Source organism: Fundulus heteroclitus, chromosome 12 (genome assembly GCF_011125445.2).
Source record: "Fundulus heteroclitus isolate FHET01 chromosome 12, MU-UCD_Fhet_4.1, whole genome shotgun sequence".
In the NCBI taxonomy this organism is placed as follows: Eukaryota; Metazoa; Chordata; class Actinopteri; order Cyprinodontiformes; family Fundulidae; genus Fundulus; species Fundulus heteroclitus.
This window is the reverse complement of record NC_046372.1, coordinates 27,800,450-27,822,386: the sequence shown is the minus strand read 5'-3', so window position 1 is coordinate 27,822,386 and position 21,937 is coordinate 27,800,450. Positions and strand designations below refer to the sequence as shown.

Sequence of the window (21,937 nt, the reverse complement as noted above, 5' to 3'; positions counted from 1 at the left end):
AGATCAATAAACTAGAAATCATATTGATTGATATAGATTATTATCAACAAATTTAAAACAGATATTTTAAGTGCAGCCCTGGCCATTTTATGCTGTTGCTTAGCGACCTATTTTTAGATACAGACACACAAAAAGCTGTTAATTTTAGTACCAAAACTGCACAATTTTAAAATGAACTTGCTAAAGGGGGCGGAGCTTGGCCTCTGGGTCTGCGTTGTGATTGGTTGGGAGGATGTAATGACTAAATATTAACCTACAGGGCTAGAAAACAGAAGGAAGGAAACTGTTATTCTATTAAACTTTTTACTGACCCTTTTTTTTCTATAATCGATATCCGTTTATGGATCGATGTATATAGTTATTGAATTATCGTCCAGCCCAGGAGGAAGCCTAGGCAGACACAGGGAGAAAATGCAAAGGACTCGAACCCGGGACCTTCTTGCTGTTAAACGAGACAGGAGTGCTAACCTGTGAGCCAGAGAGCTGCTAGCTGCCATGTGGTGATAAAAGATAATCGTCTCTGCTCCATGGTTCCTGTTCTGCTCTAGATCACGCTTTGTTCACCCGTTCCTTTAATCTTTAATCAGGTGCAGCTTTTAAACTAGTTTGATAATGAGTGAGAAAACCAAAGCAGCCCAGAAGAAACATTTTTACTCCAGTTCACCTGTTGATCTGGACCACTTTAGAACGTTAGGCTGGAATATGAAGGTCCAGCGTTATCATCAGGCATAACATTGTGACCAGCATGGACGCCTGACGGACATCCCCCATGAGCCGCATCATTAGTTCTGACACTTTTCAATCACAACCAGAATTCTCCTCTTTCATAACGTGAAGCTAATCTGTTGGATCTGACCCAAAAAGCCGTGATGCCGTATTTTTCTCTGTGGTCTGACTTCCTAATTTCCTATTTTAATTTTATTTTATTGATAAAGACAGCATAGAGGATGCAGTAGTGCGTTAAACTGAAGATCAGTTTAGATCCTCCCTGTCGATGCATCAACCGACGTCTTTAGCCTTTATCTGATTTTTACTGAACCTAAAACAAAGCAGATGAAAGTGATGTTCTGGTGTTGGTGGAGACGCGTTTATAGACTGAAACGTTCCAACAATTAATAGTTTAGATTAATAAACTAGAACGACTTTTCAGTAGCTGGCCTTTGATCGAGGACCAAGAAGATAAAAGCCTGATTTCTTTAACCCTGCGGAGATCTAACCAGAGGCGTTTATTTGCCCTGCTCAGAACGTTGTGTTCCGTCTCTAGAGGTTCTAGAGGTTCTCCAGCCTGGTTCCTCCACCTCCCAGCTGGTCGCCCAGCAGACTGGGGGGGGGGGGGGGGTTGTGTAGATAGCAGCAGAGAGCAGACCTCCACCCACCTTTCTTGAACTCCTCCAGCATGGCGTCCAGCTTGGTGTCGTGGAAGACGAAGTGGACGGGGCGGCTGTAGAACTTGGTGATGGTCTTCAGGGTGGTGCAGTCGTCCGGGTCCACGAAGGCCAGGTCCTTGACGAAGAGGATGTCCACGATGTTGGAGCGCTCGCCCTCGTAGACGGGGATGCGGGTGTAGCCGCTCTCCATGATCTCGGACATGGTGTTGAAGTCCAGCACGGCGTCGCTGCCGATGGTGAAGCAGTTGTCCAGCGGCGTCATCACGTCCTCCACCGTCTTGGTCCTGAGCTCCAGCGCGCCCTGGATCATGTTGAGCTCCTCCTTCACCAGGTCGTTGTAGGGCTCCGTCACCTTCAGCATCTCCACCAGCTTCTCCCGGTTGTACACGGTGCCGATCTCCTGGCCCAGCACGCAGTCCAGCAGCTTGCTGATTGGCCAGGACAGCGGGAAGGTGAGCAGCATGAAGAGCTTGGTCAGCACGATGGTGTTGGCGCCCACCGCCAGGCCGTGGCGCGAGCACAGCGCCTGGGGCACGATCTCGCCGAAGATGACGATGCCCACGGTGGAGGCGATGACGGCGCCCAGGCCGGACTTGGTGAGGTCGTCCAGGAGGATGGTGAGCGTGGTGTTGACCAGCACGTTGCCGAGCAGCAGCGAGCACAGCAGGTAGTTGCCCTTGCGGCGGATGGGCTCGATCTTGCGCGCGTACTTCCTCTCCTTGTCGGTGCCGCAGCTCTGCACGATGCGCAGCTCCATGGGGTCGAGCGCCATCAGCCCCAGGTTGAGTCCGCTGAACATGCCCGACAGCACCAGCAGGCAGATGATGAGGATCACCTGCAGCCAGGTGGGCAGCAGCGACTTCTCCACCTCCACCACCAGCAGCCGGCCGTCCCGCTCGTCCAGCAGCGACCAGCGCTGCTCCTGCCGGTCCAGCACGCACAGCCAGAACACCTTGTGCGCTTCGCTCTTGCGCAGCTGCTTGACGGTGACGTTGAGGAGTCCCGTGGTGTTCTGGTTGCTCACCTGCATGTGACCCTTCACCGAGATGCCCTCGGCCGGTTCCAGGCACGTGCCGTTGAACGGGCCGTCGACGGCGCCCGGCTCGTCGTCGTCCTTGTTGCTCACGAACCTGATGAGCTCCGAGCTCTTGGGGAACAGGTGGAGCCCGTAGAACCTGAAGAGGATGTTGCTGCCCTCGGTCACCTGGATAACCCCCGTCTTGGGGATCTCCACCGGCCTGTCGCTCAGATCCAGCCGCATGCCGAGTATCCGCGTCACGCCCCTGGACTCCGGCACCGCCGGCTCGGCCTCTCGGCCCGCGAACACGCAGAAAAACACGAATAAAGTCAGAGGGAAGCCCAGTCCACTCGAGTCTGTCGCCATGTTTGTTTCTATCTATGCCAACGGCCGAACTGACGTCAACTACTCGTTTCCTGGACCCCGCCCCCTAGTTAGCATGGCCCGGCGCAGCCAATCGGCGGACGCCACGTCACGCGAACCTTTGGACCGAGCCCCCTGAGCTCAAACTTTTTTAAAGTGGAACGACTGTTTTTATTTTTAAGGTAGCCCAGTTGGACCTGAGCCGCTGGGCTAAAATCTTTTCCACTACTGGTAAAAACATTTAGCCCCTTTCCCATTGCGTTATTATTACTATTATTATTATTATTATTATTATTATTATTATTATTATTATTATTATTATTGGTGTACAATTTGTTAAAGACACAAGTAGGTCCATACAAAAATAGAAAAATTTGTATTTAAATAAAAAAATACAAACAGAGTATAGAAAAAAGTGGTAGTGGTGTTTTTTTTTCTTAAAAAAATGAAATATGGTCTAACATATGATTTAACTCTAGTATTTTCTGAAGACTTTTTATTGCCTCCAGTGGCAATATTTCCCCCTTGACCAGTTTGTGTGTCCCCCAAATTATGCCCACTTTCTCCATTTTGTTTTATTAGCTGTGTGAAAACAAACCATTTCCTACTCAGATTTTTAAGCAATTGCTTTTCGTAGTTTGATCATGCCATGCAATTTAAAGACAGTCTGAATAAAACAAATGGGTAGAAATTGGTTGTATTAACTTCCAAAGTGCCGCATTTTCCCACCATTTATTTTGGTTCTCATTCCGTGTGGGCCAACTAAAAAACTCTAACAAAATAAATAGCTTTTGGTTATCTCATATTATTTATTGGACTCTCAAAGCCAAGTGTGTTTACATTAAGAAGAACACAAAATGACGATAACTCTTTTGTCTAAGCAGATACAAAATAAGTTTGTAAATGATCGAAACATAACTTTATTTCATATTCGAAGAGTCAGAATGGCAACCAAGAAGGTTAGGCTTTGTCCAAGATGTGCTGATCTTTGCGCCCAGTTTCGTGGTTTTACAGTTGATTAAATTACTGGTTACAGTATTTAACAGTAAGTTGATTGATGTATTTGGGTAGCGTGTTAGAAAAGAGTGAAAATGGATTATCAGTGAGTTTCCGCTGGGATGTGGTCCTGTCTTTAGTTTTTGATGCTGATTGATGGCTCATTATCAACATCATTATGAGACACTAAAACCCTCAGCAGGACAATCAGGCGCCCGGTGGTGGTCTTGGTGGAGTCATAGCGCCACCTTGTGGTCAGAGAGGCAACTTGACCGCTTGATTTGTTAATCAGACAAGGTTCCTCTTTGTTTTCTATGTAGGTATGTCAGAAGGAAATTTTATAAAACTGATTTGTTTTTTTTAATTCAAAGACAAGGAAAAGTGCTGCTCTCACCTACACAATGCGCTCTGTTCTGTTAGTGGGAGCAGATAAAGACTTTATAATTACTTTATAATTACTAACACTCAACGCAGTCGTGCATATTCTGTTCTTCATCACTGCCTTTATTAAACATTCATTCAGTGTCTTTTACCAATCTAACATGAAGTTACTCAGTTAACAGGTTCAATAAGGAAGGCAGGCAAGGCACGTTTATTTATAAAGCGCTTTTCAGTAACTGGATGATTCAAAGTGCTGTACATGAACAAAAGAATAAATAGATAAATTACAGAGTAAAGAAAGCATTACAGAGACAAAGGGACAACATTACCGATGAAAACCCATTCCAGTAGAACAGTAGCAGCAGCAGACCAAGATATAAGAATGGTTGGACGACAAACATTTAAAGGCAACACTAAACAAATAGGTTTTTAATCATCTTGATTTAAAGACACTTTTCTGGGAGTTTGTTCCACATCAGTGGAACAAACTCCCAGTGTTAATAACGGCGTTATGGACGCCAGCACGCAAAGAAGAGTTAAATCTAGCAGGACACCAGCAGGTTCTTACTGAAACAAACCCAGATGAAGCAGCAGCAGCTAATACTTACAAAGCTTGAACATTTCCACATTTGGTCAAGTTACAACAAAAAAGTTGCACATAACTGAAAAGTGGACAGTGGAACACGCTTTATTATTTTCTGTACAAATAAAAAACTCAAAGCAGTTGATAGTCTAACCCGCTTTCATCGGTGAACTCCACAAACTTGGACTTTATGGAAGAGTTGCGTGAAGAAAGCCGTCGTTTGACAAAAAGCCACATGAGGTCCCTTCATGAGCAATAACTAATGTGCAATTAATATTTAATAACCTGTGCAATAATCCTGTTAAATAAGAGACTTCAGCTGTTATAGTTATCTCACTGCTGTTCTTTACCTGATACCACCTGAATGTACAGCGTCATATCTATATGTATAATAATCAGCTTAAATATACATAAGTCATCTTAAATCTCTGCATTATTTCTTTTTTTCGATCCACTGTATATATGTGGATGCACTGTATATACTTCATGCGCCTTTTCCTAGTTTTGGCTCCTTCATTCGATTATTGAGCCGATGTGACACGTGAATTTCTCCACTGTGAGATCAATAAAGTCTGTCTTATCTTATTTATCTTATCTTATCTTATCTCATCTCTTCAGCAGTTTTTCATAAGTCACATTGAAGAAAGCAAGCATGTGAGGACCTCCATGATTGTTTATGAACACACCAGCCCCATGGTGAAACATGGAGGTGGCGGCATCATGGTGTGGGCATCCTTTTCTTCAGCGGGGACCAGGAAGCTGGTGAGAGTTGAGGAGAAGATGGAAGGGGCTGAACACGGAGCAATCCTGGAAGAAAACCTGTTGAAGGCAGCAAAAGAGTTGAGATGGGGACAGAGGTTAGAACAACCCAAACCTGCAGACAGAGATAGCGTGGTAGGGTCTGGAGAAGTGGACTCAAACTCAAACCCTCGAGGGCCGGTGTCCTGCAACTTTTAGATGTGTCCCTTGTCCTAAACACCTGAATCAAATGGCCAAACTACCTTGTTAGCATGCAGTGAAGCTCTGCAGAGCTCTGCTGATAATCAGAGTCAGGTGTGCTGAAGCAGAGACACGTCTAAAAGTTCCAGGACAACTGCTTTATTCCCATGTTGGCATGGACTGGTCAAAGTCCAGACCTAACTCCAACTGGGAACCTGTAGCAAGACGTGAACGTTGAGCTTCCCCCACCGACACGCTGCTTCCAAACTGACACAAAGAAGAAAAGGCAAAGACTTCCGTCTCTCCGTGTGTAAATCTGGTAGAGAGGAAACCCAAAAAGGTGGTCAGACTCCATCAGATCCTCCAGGTTGGTGAGAAAGTTTCCTCTCTAAGGAAACCCAGCAGGTTGCATCAAGTCTCTCCAAGCAGCATTCACTCCTCCTGAAAGAGCGTAGAGCCACAGTGGACAGTCGTCTGCATTGTTGATGGCTTTGCAGCAATCCCTCATACTGAGCATGCATGAAGCCACAGTGGAGAGGAAAACTCCCCATTAAAATCTAAAATTTAAGCTTTTAAATTGTAAAAAAAAAAATAAAATAAAATAATAATAATAAAGGAACCATTTCCGTCCTCTTCACAATTATTTGTTCCTTTGATTTGTTCTAAATTCAATCAGGATAAAAATACGTTTACATTTGTCTTGACATGAAAAAATAGTTCCAGAGGTTTAAATATGAAGGCGCATCTATCAGTATTTATACAAAGTATTAAGTAAAACAATAATTTGTGCTCCTGGAAGCTGCACACCTAAAATAAACATTGTATTTTAACTCCAGCTTCTCCTTCTGTAACATACTCTTTATTTGAGGGATTGCAGCAAAGCCATGTACAATGCAGATGACTCTCCCTGTGGCTCTACGGTTCCCCAGGAGTGAATGCTGCTTGTCGGGACTTTGATGCAATCAACTGGTTTCCTTATATAGGACATTTTTGACCAATCTGTATAATCTGACCCAATCTGTATAATATGATTGAACTTGACTTTGTAAAGTGCCTTGAGATGACATGTTTCATGATTTGGCGCTATATAAATAAAATTGAATTGAATTGAATTGAATTTCTCAGTGGCTGGTTGCTCTTGTTGCTGCTTGATGGTTGAGAATCCATTTTTTCCTCCATAAACAGCTCATTTTATCTCCCATGTAGATTTTTATTATTAGGAGAGTTCACGTTTTCTGCCCTCAAATCAAATATTTGCAAATGATAAAAGAAATCAAGAGGTAAATGGAGTGAACACTCACACAAACACATTCATACATCTATATGCAGCTCTGTAGGCAATTTGTGTAGAAAAATAAGCAAAACACTGCATGGATCATATCTAGCTGACAGGTAGAATAAATAAACTTTACCTGAGTGAAGTTGGCCCCCCCACCCTCTTCAAATCAGACAAAATTGGTGCCAAACGTTTGTGCTATGTTTGTGCTGGTTTGTGCAGCAAATATTTTCGTTTGTGCCGCTATCATTTTAAAGATATAAACAAATGTTTTTAGAGGTCATCAAAGGTCAACCAGCCCCCCCACCTTCTTCAAATCAAATGAAATTGGTGTCAATCAACAAACGAAAACTGTTGCTGCACAAACCAGCACAAACGTTTGACACCAATTTTGATTTGATGAAGGTGTGGGGGGGTGGTTGACCTTTTGACCTTTACCTTTTCATTAATATCTTCAAAACCAAAGCAGCACAAATGAAAATTTTTGCTGCACAAACGGAGTCGAGTTGATTGACACCAATTTCGTCTGATTTGAAGAGGGTGGGGGGGGGGGGGGCAACTTCACTTAGGTATAAACTTTACATCACACATTTGTGTCACTAAACTAATCGGGCGTCTTATTGGCTTCATGCATTATGGTAATAATTTCAACTAATAATCTTTGGAGGTATCACTTTGAGCATGTAAGTTAAACGTGAATCTAACCTATTTGTTTATTAAAGCGGGGTTTCTTGCACTGTTTCTTGGTTGCAGTATTTTCACAAACAACATATTTGATATTTACCCTTTCTCGCAAAAAGTCCAATAACTTGCCTTTCAAATGTGTTTTTAAGCTCCTCCGGTTTGGTGGAACTGCAAAAGAACTGCATCATGGGATTTATTTGGCCTCAATTAAGACGCAATTAGGTTGTCGTGACTCTCTTTGGCCCACTAGAGGTCCCTGTAGCTCCAAATATCGTAATTAAATCTGTGCGTCACGTCTCCTCCCCCCAGTTGGGTTTCCTTGTTCAGGTTCTGCGCAAATCCAAAGCGAACATCGGAGGGGTGTGGAGGCTCCAGGAGGGAGGAGAAACTGAGGGGCGAGCTGCAGAGGGAGGAGAATGAAGCGGGAGCGAGCGGAGCTGCAGCAGGGCAGCAGGTCACACCTCGGTTCCTCTCAGTCTGGAGCTTTTTCTGCTGTTTACGCGCAGGAACCCGCCGGGAAGACGCGCAGCTGCACGGTAACAATCAGCCGCTCGCCTTTTTGTTTCTTCTGCTCTTTTTTAGCCTCCTCTGTTGATCTGTGAGGGTCAAGGTGAGCGCTTCTTACTGCCGGATGGTTTTTCTGGAGGGGGAAGGATGGAGGAAGAAATTGGAGCCGCCTTCTCTCCTGGGAGAGAAAGTAGCGGAAAGAGTGAAAAGGGAAAGTGGGGTTGGTTCTATTCGGGTTCAGAAGGGAAAGAAAACTTTTACTACTTTTCTCTCGTCTCTACATCTGCTTACGTTTGTGTCACTGAACTGCTTTCTAAATAGGTTTGAACTTTTTCAGACGCGGAACAAACCTTCCTTGGTTATTCTAGTTGTAGATGGAGTCTGAAGTGTCCAAAAGTTTCTGATGTTTTTATAATATGGATAAATGATCCTGAAAAGCTGGATTTTACTCAGGAGCGGATTGTTGTTAAAGTTTTACTGCGGTGTGTGACGTCACTGACGAGTCATTTCTATAGAATCATCGGGAGGTTTTCAGAAGTTCATTCATATCCTGTAACAGATATGCGCCCTGTAAAGATGATTTATTAAGAATCAGCTCTGTACAGTCACGCAGTCTTATAAACTACAATTTTTCACTTTTTCTTCGGATTTTAAGAGTTTTTTCTGTCTCCATTTCATCTTTACTTTACATCTTCTTTATTTTCCTTCAGTTACTGAAATTTTCCTCAACCCTGAACCGATATTCTTTATTTCTTTCCTCTTGTTTAAGCAACAGGTGTTGGCAGGTATGAGATTTTTACAATAACTGAGGGAAAATACAACATTTTCACTGAATGGCTGTATACACTGGCCACTTTATTAGGTACGGTGTTTTTACCCCCCTTTTGCCTTCAGAATCAGAACAGCCTTCATAACATTAATTTAACAAGGTATCAAAGGCACTCCTCAGAGATTCTGGTCCGTTTGACATGTTGGCATCATGCATTTGCTGCACATTGGTCGGCTACACATACATGATGGAGATTTTCTTTTCTGCCACGTCCCAAAGGTGATCCGTTAGGTGCAAATTCAGGCCGGTGGAGGCCATCGGCGCACATTTCATTTTCAGTTTCAGGAAACTAGTGTAAAATGGTGTGAGCTTTGTTACATGGTGCATTTTTCCGCTGGATGGGCGCTGCATTGTGGTCATATTGGTCAGCAACACGACCAGGGTTGGCTGTGGCGTTTAAACGATGCTTAGTTTGGTACTAATGGACCCAAGATGAGGTTAGAAATCATCCCCACAGCACTACAGCACCGTGCTTACAGGGCCCGGCATTCTGCTCCTTCTGCTGCTGCAGGTCATCTGCTTCCAGGATTAACATGTGGTGCAGTCAGAGATAGTTTTCTGCATACCTTTGGCTTAACGAGTTGCAATTTTAACTATGGTTACCTTTGTATTATCTTAAACCAACTACTGATATACCACTGATAATAACACACAAAATTATCATCTCAACTGCTTAAGGTTAGTCCTGCCAAGACTCTTCACGCTACTATTTGTTTCTGGAGAAGTTCTGCTCTGTGTCCTGGTGTCTCCAGAGAACTGCTAACCTAACTAGCCGCCCTGGAGAAGCTCTGCTCTGTGCCCTGGCGTTGCCACAGGGTCTGCTAGCCCTGCAGCACTGAGCTTCCCGGCCACCTTGATTTTAACAGACTCTCGCTCCGGGCCGTCAGCTCCTGCCATCATCTGCCATCATCTACATCGCTGTTACCGTGCAGTCTTGTCTCTCTGGTCTCATCATCTAACAACCATCTCTTTCAATAAACTCACAAAGATTCCTACCTCTGTGTGTTCGGGTCATCAGAACAAAACCAAAACATGACAACTTTTAGTTCCCTTTTTGCAGTGCATGCCCACCACACCCTACCGTGTGTTCTTACTCTCTTAAATTAATGGGAGGGTCTACAAATGACCAAAGCAATCTAAGCAATTATAAATATAAAATGATAGATTTTGGTTTCAAACTAACTTAAATATATCTGTCTAGAGAAAAAACAAAATAAATAGAACTTGTGATTTACTAAATTCGACATAAATGGCCACAACAGAGTCAGTGAATAGTTTAAATATATCAGTCTAAGGCAAATCTAAAAATGGTCTTTAACCTTGTTTTAAAATAACTTAAGGTTTCAGTATCTGGGAGTTTGTTCCAGATAAGTGGAGCTTAACAACGGGTTGATGCTTCTTCATGTCTGGTTCTGAGTGTGCAGAGTAGACACGGGCCAGAAGACCTGAGTGATCCAAAAGGTTAATAGACCGACAACAATATGTAATATATTTAGTTGCAACGCTATGCAGTGATTCATGAACTAATAAGTATTTTAAAGTCTGTTCTCTAAGCTAAAGTGAAGCTGTGTGCAAACTCTCAATCGCTCCCCTTTTGGTCCAAAAAAATACTTCAGTTTTGCTGCTAATCTGTATAATATGATTGATTTTAACTTTGTAAAGTGCCTCGAGATGACATGTTTCATGAATTGGTGCTATAAAAATAAAATAGTATTTTGCTTTTATTCAGCTGGAGAAAATTGTATTGATTTGTTTTCTACTTTTACCCAGTCGTTTAACGGGTTATAGTTATGAGCTGGGGGAACATGGAGACTTTGAATGGGAGGGGACCAAGGATGGACCCATGGGGAACCCCAGTTTTCCAGGCGCTCCAATAGAACAGAATGATCGACTGTGTTGAATGCTGCAATAAAACCAGCATTCTACACAGAGGTTGGTTTTTCTTCCTCAGTCTTCACTGAAACTGATATCATTAAACACCTTTATGAGGGCCGTCTCTGTTCTGTGGTGAGGAAACCTGACTGGAAAACGTCGAAGCAGCTGGTCGTTGATAAGAAGGTGTTTAATTGTTGAAACGGCTTTTTCAGTAATATTACTGATGATGGGAGGTCTGAGATGGGCCTGTAGTTTGGCAGTAGCAACTTGTCCAAATTGTTCTTTTTCAGCAGTGGTTTGAATCAAATTAGACGTCGCAGGCATCAGGAGGAGGAGAGTAATTGTCCTTTAGTTTCCATGTCATGATTTGTTTTTCTGGTAAGCCAGGAAAAAGGGAAGGAGGCTTGTTTCAGCCAGCTGAATGGCAGTGCACAGGAAATATGGAAGAGGACCTTCTTTGCTACTTGCCTCATACAGCAGGTGTTACAGCAGCGATTCTCAATTAAGAGAATAAACCGTAAGGTGTGATGGTATTTTTCTGTGATTTTGATACTGTGACGTTTTAAAACCTTTTTTGCCTGCAAGGAGTCAAAAATGAAACTAACATACAAAACGGTAATATTGTTTTAATTAAACATGATTTATGTATGCGGTAAAGCTAAAAGGTTCTGATACATAACCTTGAGGCACTCCATATCTTTAAATTCAGTTCTCATTTATACATTTCTAGTAGGAATACAACAGATGAATCGGTTCATTTTTAATAGTTCAGCTTCAGTTTTACACACAGAATTATGAGAAATTTCTCGCAATCAAATCATTTTAATTTATACTGTGAAACAATTGTATTGTTTTACGTCCTGGTGCAATTCAAAAATGAAAAAAACTTCTATAGACAGATTTTAGTTTTAGTTTAATTTCTGGAGATAATGTGAGCCCGCCTTATTTGGTGTTTCTGTGAGGAGTTGTGAGAAACTTCTGACATCACCTGTGATTCAAAGCGAACATCTGAAATAGCTGAATGGGTTATCAGATTTTATGTTATGGTGATGAAATAGTTGCATCACAGCAGGAAACTCCTCCAGTTTCCTCCCATCTTCTAAAATTGTGCACATTGAGTTAACTGGAAACTCTAGATTGTCTGTAAGCGAGGCTGAGTGCACGCTTGTTTGTGTTTTGTGTCATTTTGCAAGAGAGTTAGCAAACTTCTGCTATCTAGATCTGCGCTTTAAGTGGGTCCAGATGTGCAGAAATGAAGCTCTGCTGCGATGTTTACCATGTGCCGTGTTTTAGGAACAACGCTGCGCTGCTGCATACATGGAGAAAAGTCCCTGTTTTGGTAATAATGGGCCAATCGTCTCAGGCTGAAAGATCAACGCCTTAAATATAGTCTATCAGTACCGTCAGATATTTATTAGCTGAATTAATGGGAAAGTTAAGTCCAGCCCCCCCGCTGTGTGCCGGTCCGAGGCATATGCAGGCTGAGGTGAGGCTCATGCATAGTGTGTTGCCAGATTAAGTAGTGTTAATATTTTACATGTTTCTGTACTCTCACACAGAGATTTTGTTTGAAATGTTAAAGAAATCTGTCTGAATATCAGATCGTTTATGTTTCTCAGATTCTGCGTAAAGCCATGTGTTCATTTGACAGAAATACCAGCCAGAGACCACAGTGTGACCGTAGTCAATAGCAGAGTATGTTTAGACTGACTTTTATGCTCATTTAAATTAAGATTTGGCTGTTCTACCTCTTTCTTTCTAGTTTAGCGCTTGGATCTTTCATCGGTTTCTTTGTTCACTATTAATGCTCAAACAAGTCCTCTAAAAATGGGCAATGTTTATGATTTGTAAATGACTGTAATAAGGATAGCTTGGTAAACCTGCACTGAGGTACCTAAATACACACTGTCAAATAATCTGCTGCGTTATGTTTGTATTGCCGCAGAGTTAGTCTATGATTGAGTTTAGAAGTCTGAATGATCCATAATTCAGAATTATGGATCATATGTTTCCAAACAGCTGGCGTTGTCTTTATTTTACCTAAAAGGGGGAAAATGTGGCAGCCTTCTTCCCACCAGCTGCATGGCAGTGCGCAGAAACAGGTGGGGGTGGGGCAGCACTACGATGCTCCATGATATGTTCACCGTAGGGTTTTCTCTGGTATCCTAATAAAACGATTTTGAACCGTAGCAGCTGTATGACGGAAACCTTTAGCAGTTTCTAACCTGCAGAATAACTCATCAAAATCTCAACCTACTTCCACATTGTGAACCTCGACTGGAAAACCAGAAAATGTGTGAAAAATGACATTAAGCCTGGTTCCTTCAAAAAAAAGTCTTGTTACATTTTAACACATTTTTCAGAAGCAAAATTGAATTTTGATATAATGTAATAAAATTTCATATGGTTTTAACACAAAGCTCTCAGGTCCACTCCAAGATATCCAGAATGAGAATAAACAGAATAAACGTGATGCTCTAACCGCCCCATTCTGTTCTGCTGCCTGCAGCAACTTTGAGTTCATATGATGTCAAATGTAGATGGACTCAGACGGATAAATCAGTCATCCCCAAATCTGAGCTGCATGTTCACATTTACCAGCAAGACTGGAGGAACTTTGTTAACAAGACTGCAAATGTTACATAAATCTGTAGTGGACTGCTTCCCTGTTTGCATCAGGATCTAGTTCTGCTTGGGTTTTTAAAAAGGACAGGATTATTAGGCTTAGAAGGTCAATCAAATTGTCAGCTTTTTATGGAGTAAGATGAGACGGGGAGTGGCTTTTGTGACCCGGGAGGTTAGGTGAATAATTCAGAGGTTGATTGTTTTGGGTCTTTTTGTTCGGCGCTCGGAGCTCAAAGCCTCGTTTTCCACGCCGTGCTCTGCTAATTTCTCTCTTCCTGCTTTAGACGCTAGCTTAAAGGCAAAGAAAAGTTTCCACTTAAATCTGTGGTCATCAGAGTTGAAAAGGGGCTCGGTTTTATAGTTTCTTGTTGGACAGTTTTAAAAATATTACAAAGTGCTGGATTAGAGGCAGTTTCCTCATTTTTGGAGCAAAATTAAACATTTGAATAATATGTTTACTTATTTACTCCCCGTCAGAAGAGGAACCGCATTAATCAGTAACACACAGAGACCTTGAAAAACCTTCACAAACAGCCCAACGTGGTTCAGTGTGTTTGTTTAGCCTCGTTGTCGGTTAGTTTTAATCAATTCTGGGCTCAACATAATGACTGACGGCTACGAGGAAGACAGAAATCTGAGAAATATAAATGTCATAAAGAATCACTCATCGACTCTTGCTCCAGGCTTATTTCTGTTGCTCCTTCCTTCTTTACAAAGAGAGAACACCCTTCACCTCCTCACCTTAAAGTCTCACAGTATTTCTTTTATCCAAAGTCGTGCTAAAAACAAAAGTACAACCGCTTTCAAATGTAGATTTTGACATGTGACGATATAATGAAAGCTATTTAAATTTAATCTCCAATGTACAAAAACATATTCCCCACTGCTGTTACTTATTAATCAAAAACAAAGCCAAAATGTAAATAACTGCTGGAAAAAGAGGTTGCATGATATCTCAGAAAATAGTATTTGTGATACTGTTGCTGAATTTTAAGGTAAAAATATCAGTTATGATTAACTCACATTTTCTGTAATTTTTTTTCACCATTAGAATTTCACCGCCATTTTTTTAGCTTTAGCAACTCAGACACTAATAAATACCCATTTGTTGTGCATTAAAGACTAAATGTAAATGGCTAAATATATATCATTAATATGCAGGCTGGGAATAAGATATCCAACCAAATAATCCGTGTGATTTGACATATAGTGCAGCTCTAGTGGAGATACTTTTTATTCCTGTTTCTGCTGGGTTTACGAGGGAACATAGCAGCCAGGTAATGCTAATTAAGGCAATTAAGTATTACATTATCATCAAATTTAACAGCTACTATTGAAGCAGGAGTTTTCAGAGTTTGATGCTCTGTTGTGTCTGTAAATATAATGCAGAGAGACAAAGACAAAAGCCGCAGCCTTAGAAAGGGAATTGTTGCCGCCCATCAATCTGGGAAAGGGCCGTAAGGAAAAGCTGAACCATTAAAAATCCAACTTTTTAGTTAATGGGCAGAAAACACGGTAAACATTTAAGGCAGTGGACGTCCCAGTATGTAAATTCACTCAAATGTCCAACTGAGCAACGTCATGAAGTTTTGTTAAAAACCCAAGAGCTCCATCACGAGCTCCAAGGACTTTGGTTAGTATGTTAAATGTTATTGTTCATGATAAAACAATTAGAACAAGAAGTTTGACTGCCAAGAGAACGCCTCTTATCACAAAACACAGCAGGAAGCATCTGAAAGACTTCTGTATCAGTAAATCACAGAAGATCAGCACAGACTAGTGGTGAGGTGGGATTCTGGTTCTGCAGGACCTGCAGTCACTCGAGTCGACCATGAACATCTCCAACGTGAAGACATCTGCTCCACCAACATCTCCACAGATTAAGTTTAACCAAACCTGGATCATCGACAAATGAGACAAAGCTCTGAAGATGAACGAGAGCAGTGGACGTCTATGTTCCCTGTATTTATGTTTTAAGTATTTAGATAGATATAGATGGGCATATATAGATTTTAAAGTTTTATAAATAAATAGGTGTGTGTTTCTATATAACTATATAAAGATCAATTGGTTAAATCTAAACATTGTGGTCTTCATTATTTCATAAAACCAGGTGAACCTTTTAGGATCTGGTATAGACAGATTAGGAACAGACCTTTTGGGGGAGTATAAAAGAGATAAAATGACTAATATGAGTAAAAGTCTTAGGAGAATACAGTAAAAAAAGACAAAAGTGGTAATATTACGAGCGATCTCGTCGTGACTTAAAATAGAGACCATGAGGAGGTTCTGATCCAACAACCTCTGCTGTTTTGGTTTTTCCTCAGTTCTGATTGTTTCTCTACATTTTTGTCCGTCTGTATTTTTTTGTGTTGTGAGCAATTATCAAACATTCTTCTGTGTCTGTCACAAAGACACATTTATCCAGTTTTTTTTTTAACTCCACCACTGATCATAGACAGGGATAATAAAGATTGTTGAAAATGATGAAATTTAATGTTTAAATTTTAGCCTGCAAACAAAGATGTTATCTGGATGCATCGACCAGCAGCTGTCTTTATTAGGCTGCTTACTTTTACTCCTCCACTCAGGATAACGAGATGATGCAATGCTAAACAAAACAGCCAGAAGATCCGCTGCCTTTGCAGGATCTTGATGAGGATTTCTGGGACATATTAAGAAGGAAATATATTTTTCATTAGTTATGACAGAGCATTGAAGGTCTTTTTGAGCATGCATTAACCCTCTGTAGCATGGTGGTGGTGGTGGTTTTTATATTGTGGTAACGCATCAATGAACCCTAATGGTGCTCTGTAAAAACTAAAGGAGTCCCTCCTAATTGTTGTTTGTTGTACGAGAAACGACTTCATAAAGCCAGAACAGCAGATTGCTCCTGATTAATAGAGTAAAAAGAACAATCCTGGGTTTGTCAGATTATCATGGCGTTAGATGGCTTCATGAGATTCTCATCATAACCTGCGCGTGTGTGCAACTAAATTCCCTGCATCCTTGCGTGAAGAGTGCGACAACATGACCTGATCGCAGCGTGAATGCTTTGTGGATTTGCATGCATCTAGCAGAGAGGTGGTTTTTCTGTAACGGCTCTAAGAAAAGACCAGTTTGTGTTTGAAGTCTTACGCTTCCTGTGGTTGAACTGCGGCTATAGGTGAAATCCAAAATGCTCTGCAGTTTCAAAGATTCACTCATCTCTGCACTTTTCCTACGACTGTAGTTTAACTGGCAGACGTGCTGCATATCAGATATGGGGAGTTCAACAGAAACCATTCAGCACGCACAGGGTTCCAATGTTAAAGCAGGACGAGGAACCCTAAAGAACCAGAAACCAGACCTTACTGTGGCCAAAGCTCTTGGTTGTGTGCATAAAAACAAAAAGATCATCATATTTCATCAGGAGGACAATAAAAAATAACCTTACAGTATATAGTGCTTTGTTTGCTCTGTTACAGATTTGTTCTGCTTTGCTTTTTTTACACTTAGCCGTTTCCTCAGACATAAAGTTAATCTAAGTAAATATGAATAAGTTTCCCAATTAATATTTTACTTATTAAAGGAGAAAAGCTACCTAAACCAACCTGCCCTGATGTGAAATCACCTTCTTGGTAAATCATGAATAAACTGTGAATAATCACTTTCTTTTGTTTCTGTTTAATTTGCCAAATCCAGACTGAACAACTTCCAGAACTGTAAAATAAATAAGTCGTGTTTGGCAACACAAATCATATCAAAATATGTAAAAATTAGGAACATAGTCCTTGACATCAGTCAGTACGAAGATTGAGAAGCAAAGTTTGATCCACAAACGGAGAAAACTTGGACCTGTGGTGAAAATTCCCAGCAGTAAAAACTCTAGAAGCGCTTTGGCAAATCATCCAGGACGCTTTAAGACAACTCAGACATCTAAAGCTCTGTTTGTAGCTCCATGGCAGAAACACATGCTGACCAAAATAAACCTGGATCTGGAGTTTTGGGGAAATATTCTTTGTACTAAAAAAAAAGAAAAATGTTTGACTTCTTTGAGGCTGTGAGGGTGTAACACAGTATTAACTAAAATAAAAATCATGCTGCCAGTTAAACGTGGTGATGGTGATGGCGGTGTGATGGCCTGGACGTTTGCTGTAACTCATGAAACCATGAATTCTGCTCTGATGTTGTTACCTAATGAGTTTTTAGGGTTAGGACAGGGTTGTCCAGAATGGGCCCGGGGCCATTTGCGGCCCTTGGACTGATTTTGTCCAAGGATCACAATATCCAATGACTTTTATTTAAAGGCAGACTTTGGTGCACCAATGTTTGTGTTGAAATATTATTTATTAAAATTGGCTTAATACAGGAGGTGTTTTTCAAAGAAAAACTGACTCAATCCTGTTTTGATTGCTGAAAATAGAAAAATATTAGTTATTTTTCTGCAAACTGTATGAAACGTGGCAAAACCCTTTTTAAGTTTTGGGTCTACAATGGAATCTTTCTACAGAAAATCAGATTAATTTGTTTAAATAAAATATTGCTGGCCCATATTCTGTGGAGCAGGTAAAAAAATAATAATAAAAAAAATTAAATCACAATATACTGTTTGGATAATTTTAGTTGTTTTTTTTAAGTGTACTTTTGACTTGACAGTTTTGGCCCCTGTGATGAAAAGTTTGGACGGCCCTGGCTCAGGGGGAGCAGTAGGAGCGTCTTCATCAGTCCGTTCACTTCATGAACAGCATGTTGGTGCAGCCCTGGGTTGTCTGGGGGGGGGGGACTAAAGTTAAACTCTATAATCAGAGTGTGTCTGTGTGTATTCATTTAGTGATTTTATCCTGCAGTGACTGATGGAAAGCATGAAAATAAACCCCAAACTAAGCCATCCCTGCTGAGTCGGCGCGTTGGTGACGGTGGTCGGTTAAACTGAGCCGTCTGGACTGTGAGGGAGGAGCTACATCAGAGAATCTGTCTTTTCAGGTCTTTGTCCAGCTGCAGGTTCCCATGTCACTGATCACCTCCCAGCAGTTAGAAGCTTGGTAGGTTCGTTCATTCCTTGTCAGATCCTTTCCTCACCTGTTCAGCAGGTCTCCTGTCTTCCTTCGCCTCATCGGTTCAAGTTGTTGAGATGTTTGTTGTTCTCATCAGACGTTCTCCATCTCTGCTGGGGCCTTGTTATTGTCCCTTTAACAAATATCCACCTCCTACACTGGACTCCCGTTCTCCTGTCAAAGTTGGGTCCGCATCCACAACAACAAATTACACCTTTTCTAATTGTGCGTTATGTGTTTATTCAGGTAATCTTTGTTACGTTAAATTTGTTCACGTGAAACAAAAAAGCTTAACAGGAAGAAATCTGTGAGCGGGTCTTCCTAAGCCCCCCCCCCCCCCCCCCCCCCAGTACTGAAACATATTTACTTACTGCATCCCAGAAGGCGAAGCAAACCTGAATAAAGGAAAACTCTTGAGCGAGACTTTGTGTCATTGTCTCACATGGCAGCCTGATTATTTTCACGGTGTAAACAACCTGTTTACACCGTTTAAACCTGAACGGTTTGGTGGAACCTCATCAGGACCACCTCCTCTGTGCAGTAGGTCTGCAGCCAGGAGTCATTCAGATCACTTTATGGTCGGTTTTTATGATCACTTCAGAGCAAAGTGCATGTGAAGCGTATAATGTGATATACAACAGTATATCACATTATACTACATATATAACTGATTATTGAGCATTTTGACAGCCGGCTTCTGGTTTTGATGCTACGGGGCAGTTTGACTCAAAATGTTCACATATAAGGAGTTTCTGATGTTTAGGTCCTTCTTCTTCCTGAGGTTCTCAGCCGGTTCTCAGTGGGTTCTCAGTCGGTTTTCAGTTGGTTCTCAGTGGGTTCTCAGTGGGTTCTCAGCTGGTTCTCAGCGGGTTCTCAGTCGGTTTTCAGCCGGTTCTCAGTCGGTTCTCAGCGGGTTCTCAGTCGGTTTTCAGCCGGTTCTCAGTCGGTTCTCAGTGGGTTCTCAGTCGGTTCTCAGCCGTTTCTCAGTGGGTTCTCAGCCGGTTCTCAGTTGGTTCTCAGTGGGTTCTCAGTCGGTTCTCAGTTGGTTCTCAGTGGGTTCTCAGTGGGTTCTCAGCCGGTTCTCAGTTGGTTCTCAGTGGGTTCTCAGTCGGTTCTCAGCCGTTTCTCAGTGGGTTCTCAGCCGGTTCTCAGTTGGTTCTCAGTGGGTTCTCAGTGGGTTCTCAGTGGGTTCTCAGCTCTCCTCACTTTCCTCTGCTGGGCTTGTTTAAGAAGCGACTCCCAAATCTGCGTTGGGAAGTTTTAGGCGTCTGGACGGAAAAGTTCAAAATGGAATTACATTAAAATGAGCCGATAACTTCTCCTGATGCTCTGTAGACAAAAGCTGTATTTAAGGAGAACTTCTGCTTTTTTATCGCAGCTTGAAGTTCTCTCTTGGTATCAGGTTAAAAACACCAGCTGTTTTTTATATTGAAGATTTTTCTTTGCTATTTTAATGGATCAACCCACTGATGACTAAATTAATTAAGAAAATAATTAACAAAAACACGAAAAACAGAAGCAACAATGTAAGGAAAAGGGAACGTTAAATGAAATTAAGAATACAGGAGAGAAATTGAAGAATTGTTTGATTTTTACTCCAGGTGTTGCTGTATTGGTTTCTATGTTACATCCAGACATTTATTTATGTATTTATTTATTTATGTATTTATTTATTTATTGCCATATTTTTTTTTTACCAAACCTCACGTCAGTAGCTTCAGTGTTCTGTTAGCACAGACCTCTCGTCTCCTGCGTTCATTTTGCCTTTTTGGGTGGAGATAAAAATGCTGTAGTTTAAGAGCTAACTCACAAATTCAATTGAGTTTATCAGAGCTGAAAGTTGTTTGTCTGTTTCAGCAGGAATTTATCAGAATCAGCTCCTTTTTTTTTAAATTACTTCCTTCATTTCTTGCCAAACTATTGTTCATAGGAAGTTCCTCCATTTGCTACTTCTTCCTGCTATTTATTCTTTAATGGACTCGTTGAGTGAAAAAGGTCCTCTTGTCAGGATGTCGCTGAAGCCGTTAAAACTAACAGCAGAAAATGCAGAAGAAAGTTTGGCTTTTTACATTTCATTATTTTAAATAATTTTGATTAATTTAGAGGTTTTAGTCCATGGGTCTGGATCTTATAAAGGAGTATTAGGCTGACTTAGGGTAAAATAAATTATTTGGTGGATTTCTTTTTCCTTTTCACTACAGAATAAAGATGGAATATTGAGAATAAATACAAAATTACATTTTAAAAATGAAGTATTGAGAATGAAGTTGAAATAAAACTGCTCTGTTCTTCCCAATGTTTAAAATGCTTTATGTTTGTGTATGTTTTGCTGGATTTATGTACTGAAACAGAAATTATGTATTTTTTAAATCTTATAAATGTTAAAAGTCCAGCTCCCACGAGGTATGCTTGTGGTCTTTGTATTGGTGTCATTTAGACTTTATCTCTTGAAATACTTTTTCCACTTTCTTCTCATCATTTTGTCTTTTTCTTGTCGTTTCAATGTCTTTATCATCATTTCGGCTTTATTGTTGTTGTTCTCGCCATCATTCATCTTTATTCTCATCATTTTACCTTTTTTATTGTTGAATTATTGAAACTTTTTCTCTAGGTGACTCTATTGCTCTGCCGTACAAGTCTTTACAGCTCAGAGCCATTTCTGGCCTTGCTTCTTATAAATTAAATTTGTCTGACCCTACATCACCCCTAGATACAGATGACTTATGGAGGTTCATATTTTGCCCTCAAATCAGTTTTCTCGTACGATTTGGAACCAAGAGAAACTTCAAGTTTTCACAACGAGGGACAAATAGGACTTCTAAGGCCCATTTAATCCTTTCCATATGAAAAATGAAGAAAAATTAAAATGTATTAATTTATTGATTAATAAAGCACTTTAAAACATTCAAATAAGGAGACTTAAGCACATAGTAATGAAATAATAAAAAAAACATTCCAAAATATCACAGGAAACAGAATAAAAAATTGAGTATAAAAAAATTCATAGAATAGAAAAAGTAATTAAAGCTAAGTGCTAAACTTTAAACCGAAATAATCCCTTGTGCAGTCTCTGTCATCTTTTTGATTGAATTTCTTTGCAGATATTGCATAAAAACAGTAGCACAAATAAAACTATCTGTATTATGTTTCTATATATAAAGAAGAAAAAACATTGGCCATTAGAAGCTTGCCACTGTAAACAGTCCAGTGAAACCTCATGTAACATTGTTTGGCTTTTTCCTCTGCGTTTAACACCAGTCCAAAGCAGCAGCATAGAAAACAAATAATAGAAGTCTAAAGTTTGCTGCTGGAGTTCAGTGTCCCGCTGATCAACCAATTAAATAACCGTCTTGTCTCTGATCACCGGGCGTCCTTCCTACGGACCGAGAGGCTCTGAAAGTTTCAGCATGGCGGCTATTTTTGGCCAGAACTCTGAT

General features: G+C 41.0%; 2 protein-coding genes across 4 annotated transcripts in view; one reads left to right on the top strand and one right to left on the bottom strand.

Annotated features, from left to right (window-relative positions):
- LOC105938174 (metal transporter CNNM4) overlaps positions 1-2,772 on the bottom strand; it is a 60,169-nt gene extending 57,397 nt beyond the window's left edge. For all 3 annotated transcript variants that reach the window (XM_021307191.2, XM_036144392.1, XM_012879819.3), the window contains exon 1: positions 1,377-2,772. In XM_021307191.2, the coding sequence (XP_021162866.2) occupies positions 1,377-2,772 (1,396 nt within the window). The remainder of the gene's footprint in view (positions 1-1,376) is intronic.
- Positions 2,773-7,959: 5,187 nt separating this feature from the next.
- LOC105938173 (phospholipid-transporting ATPase ID) overlaps positions 7,960-21,937 on the top strand; it is a 67,902-nt gene continuing 53,924 nt past the window's right edge. Inside the window, exon 1 of the mRNA XM_012879817.3 lies at positions 7,960-8,164. The gene's annotated coding sequence lies outside the window, so the exon portion shown is untranslated. The remainder of the gene's footprint in view (positions 8,165-21,937) is intronic.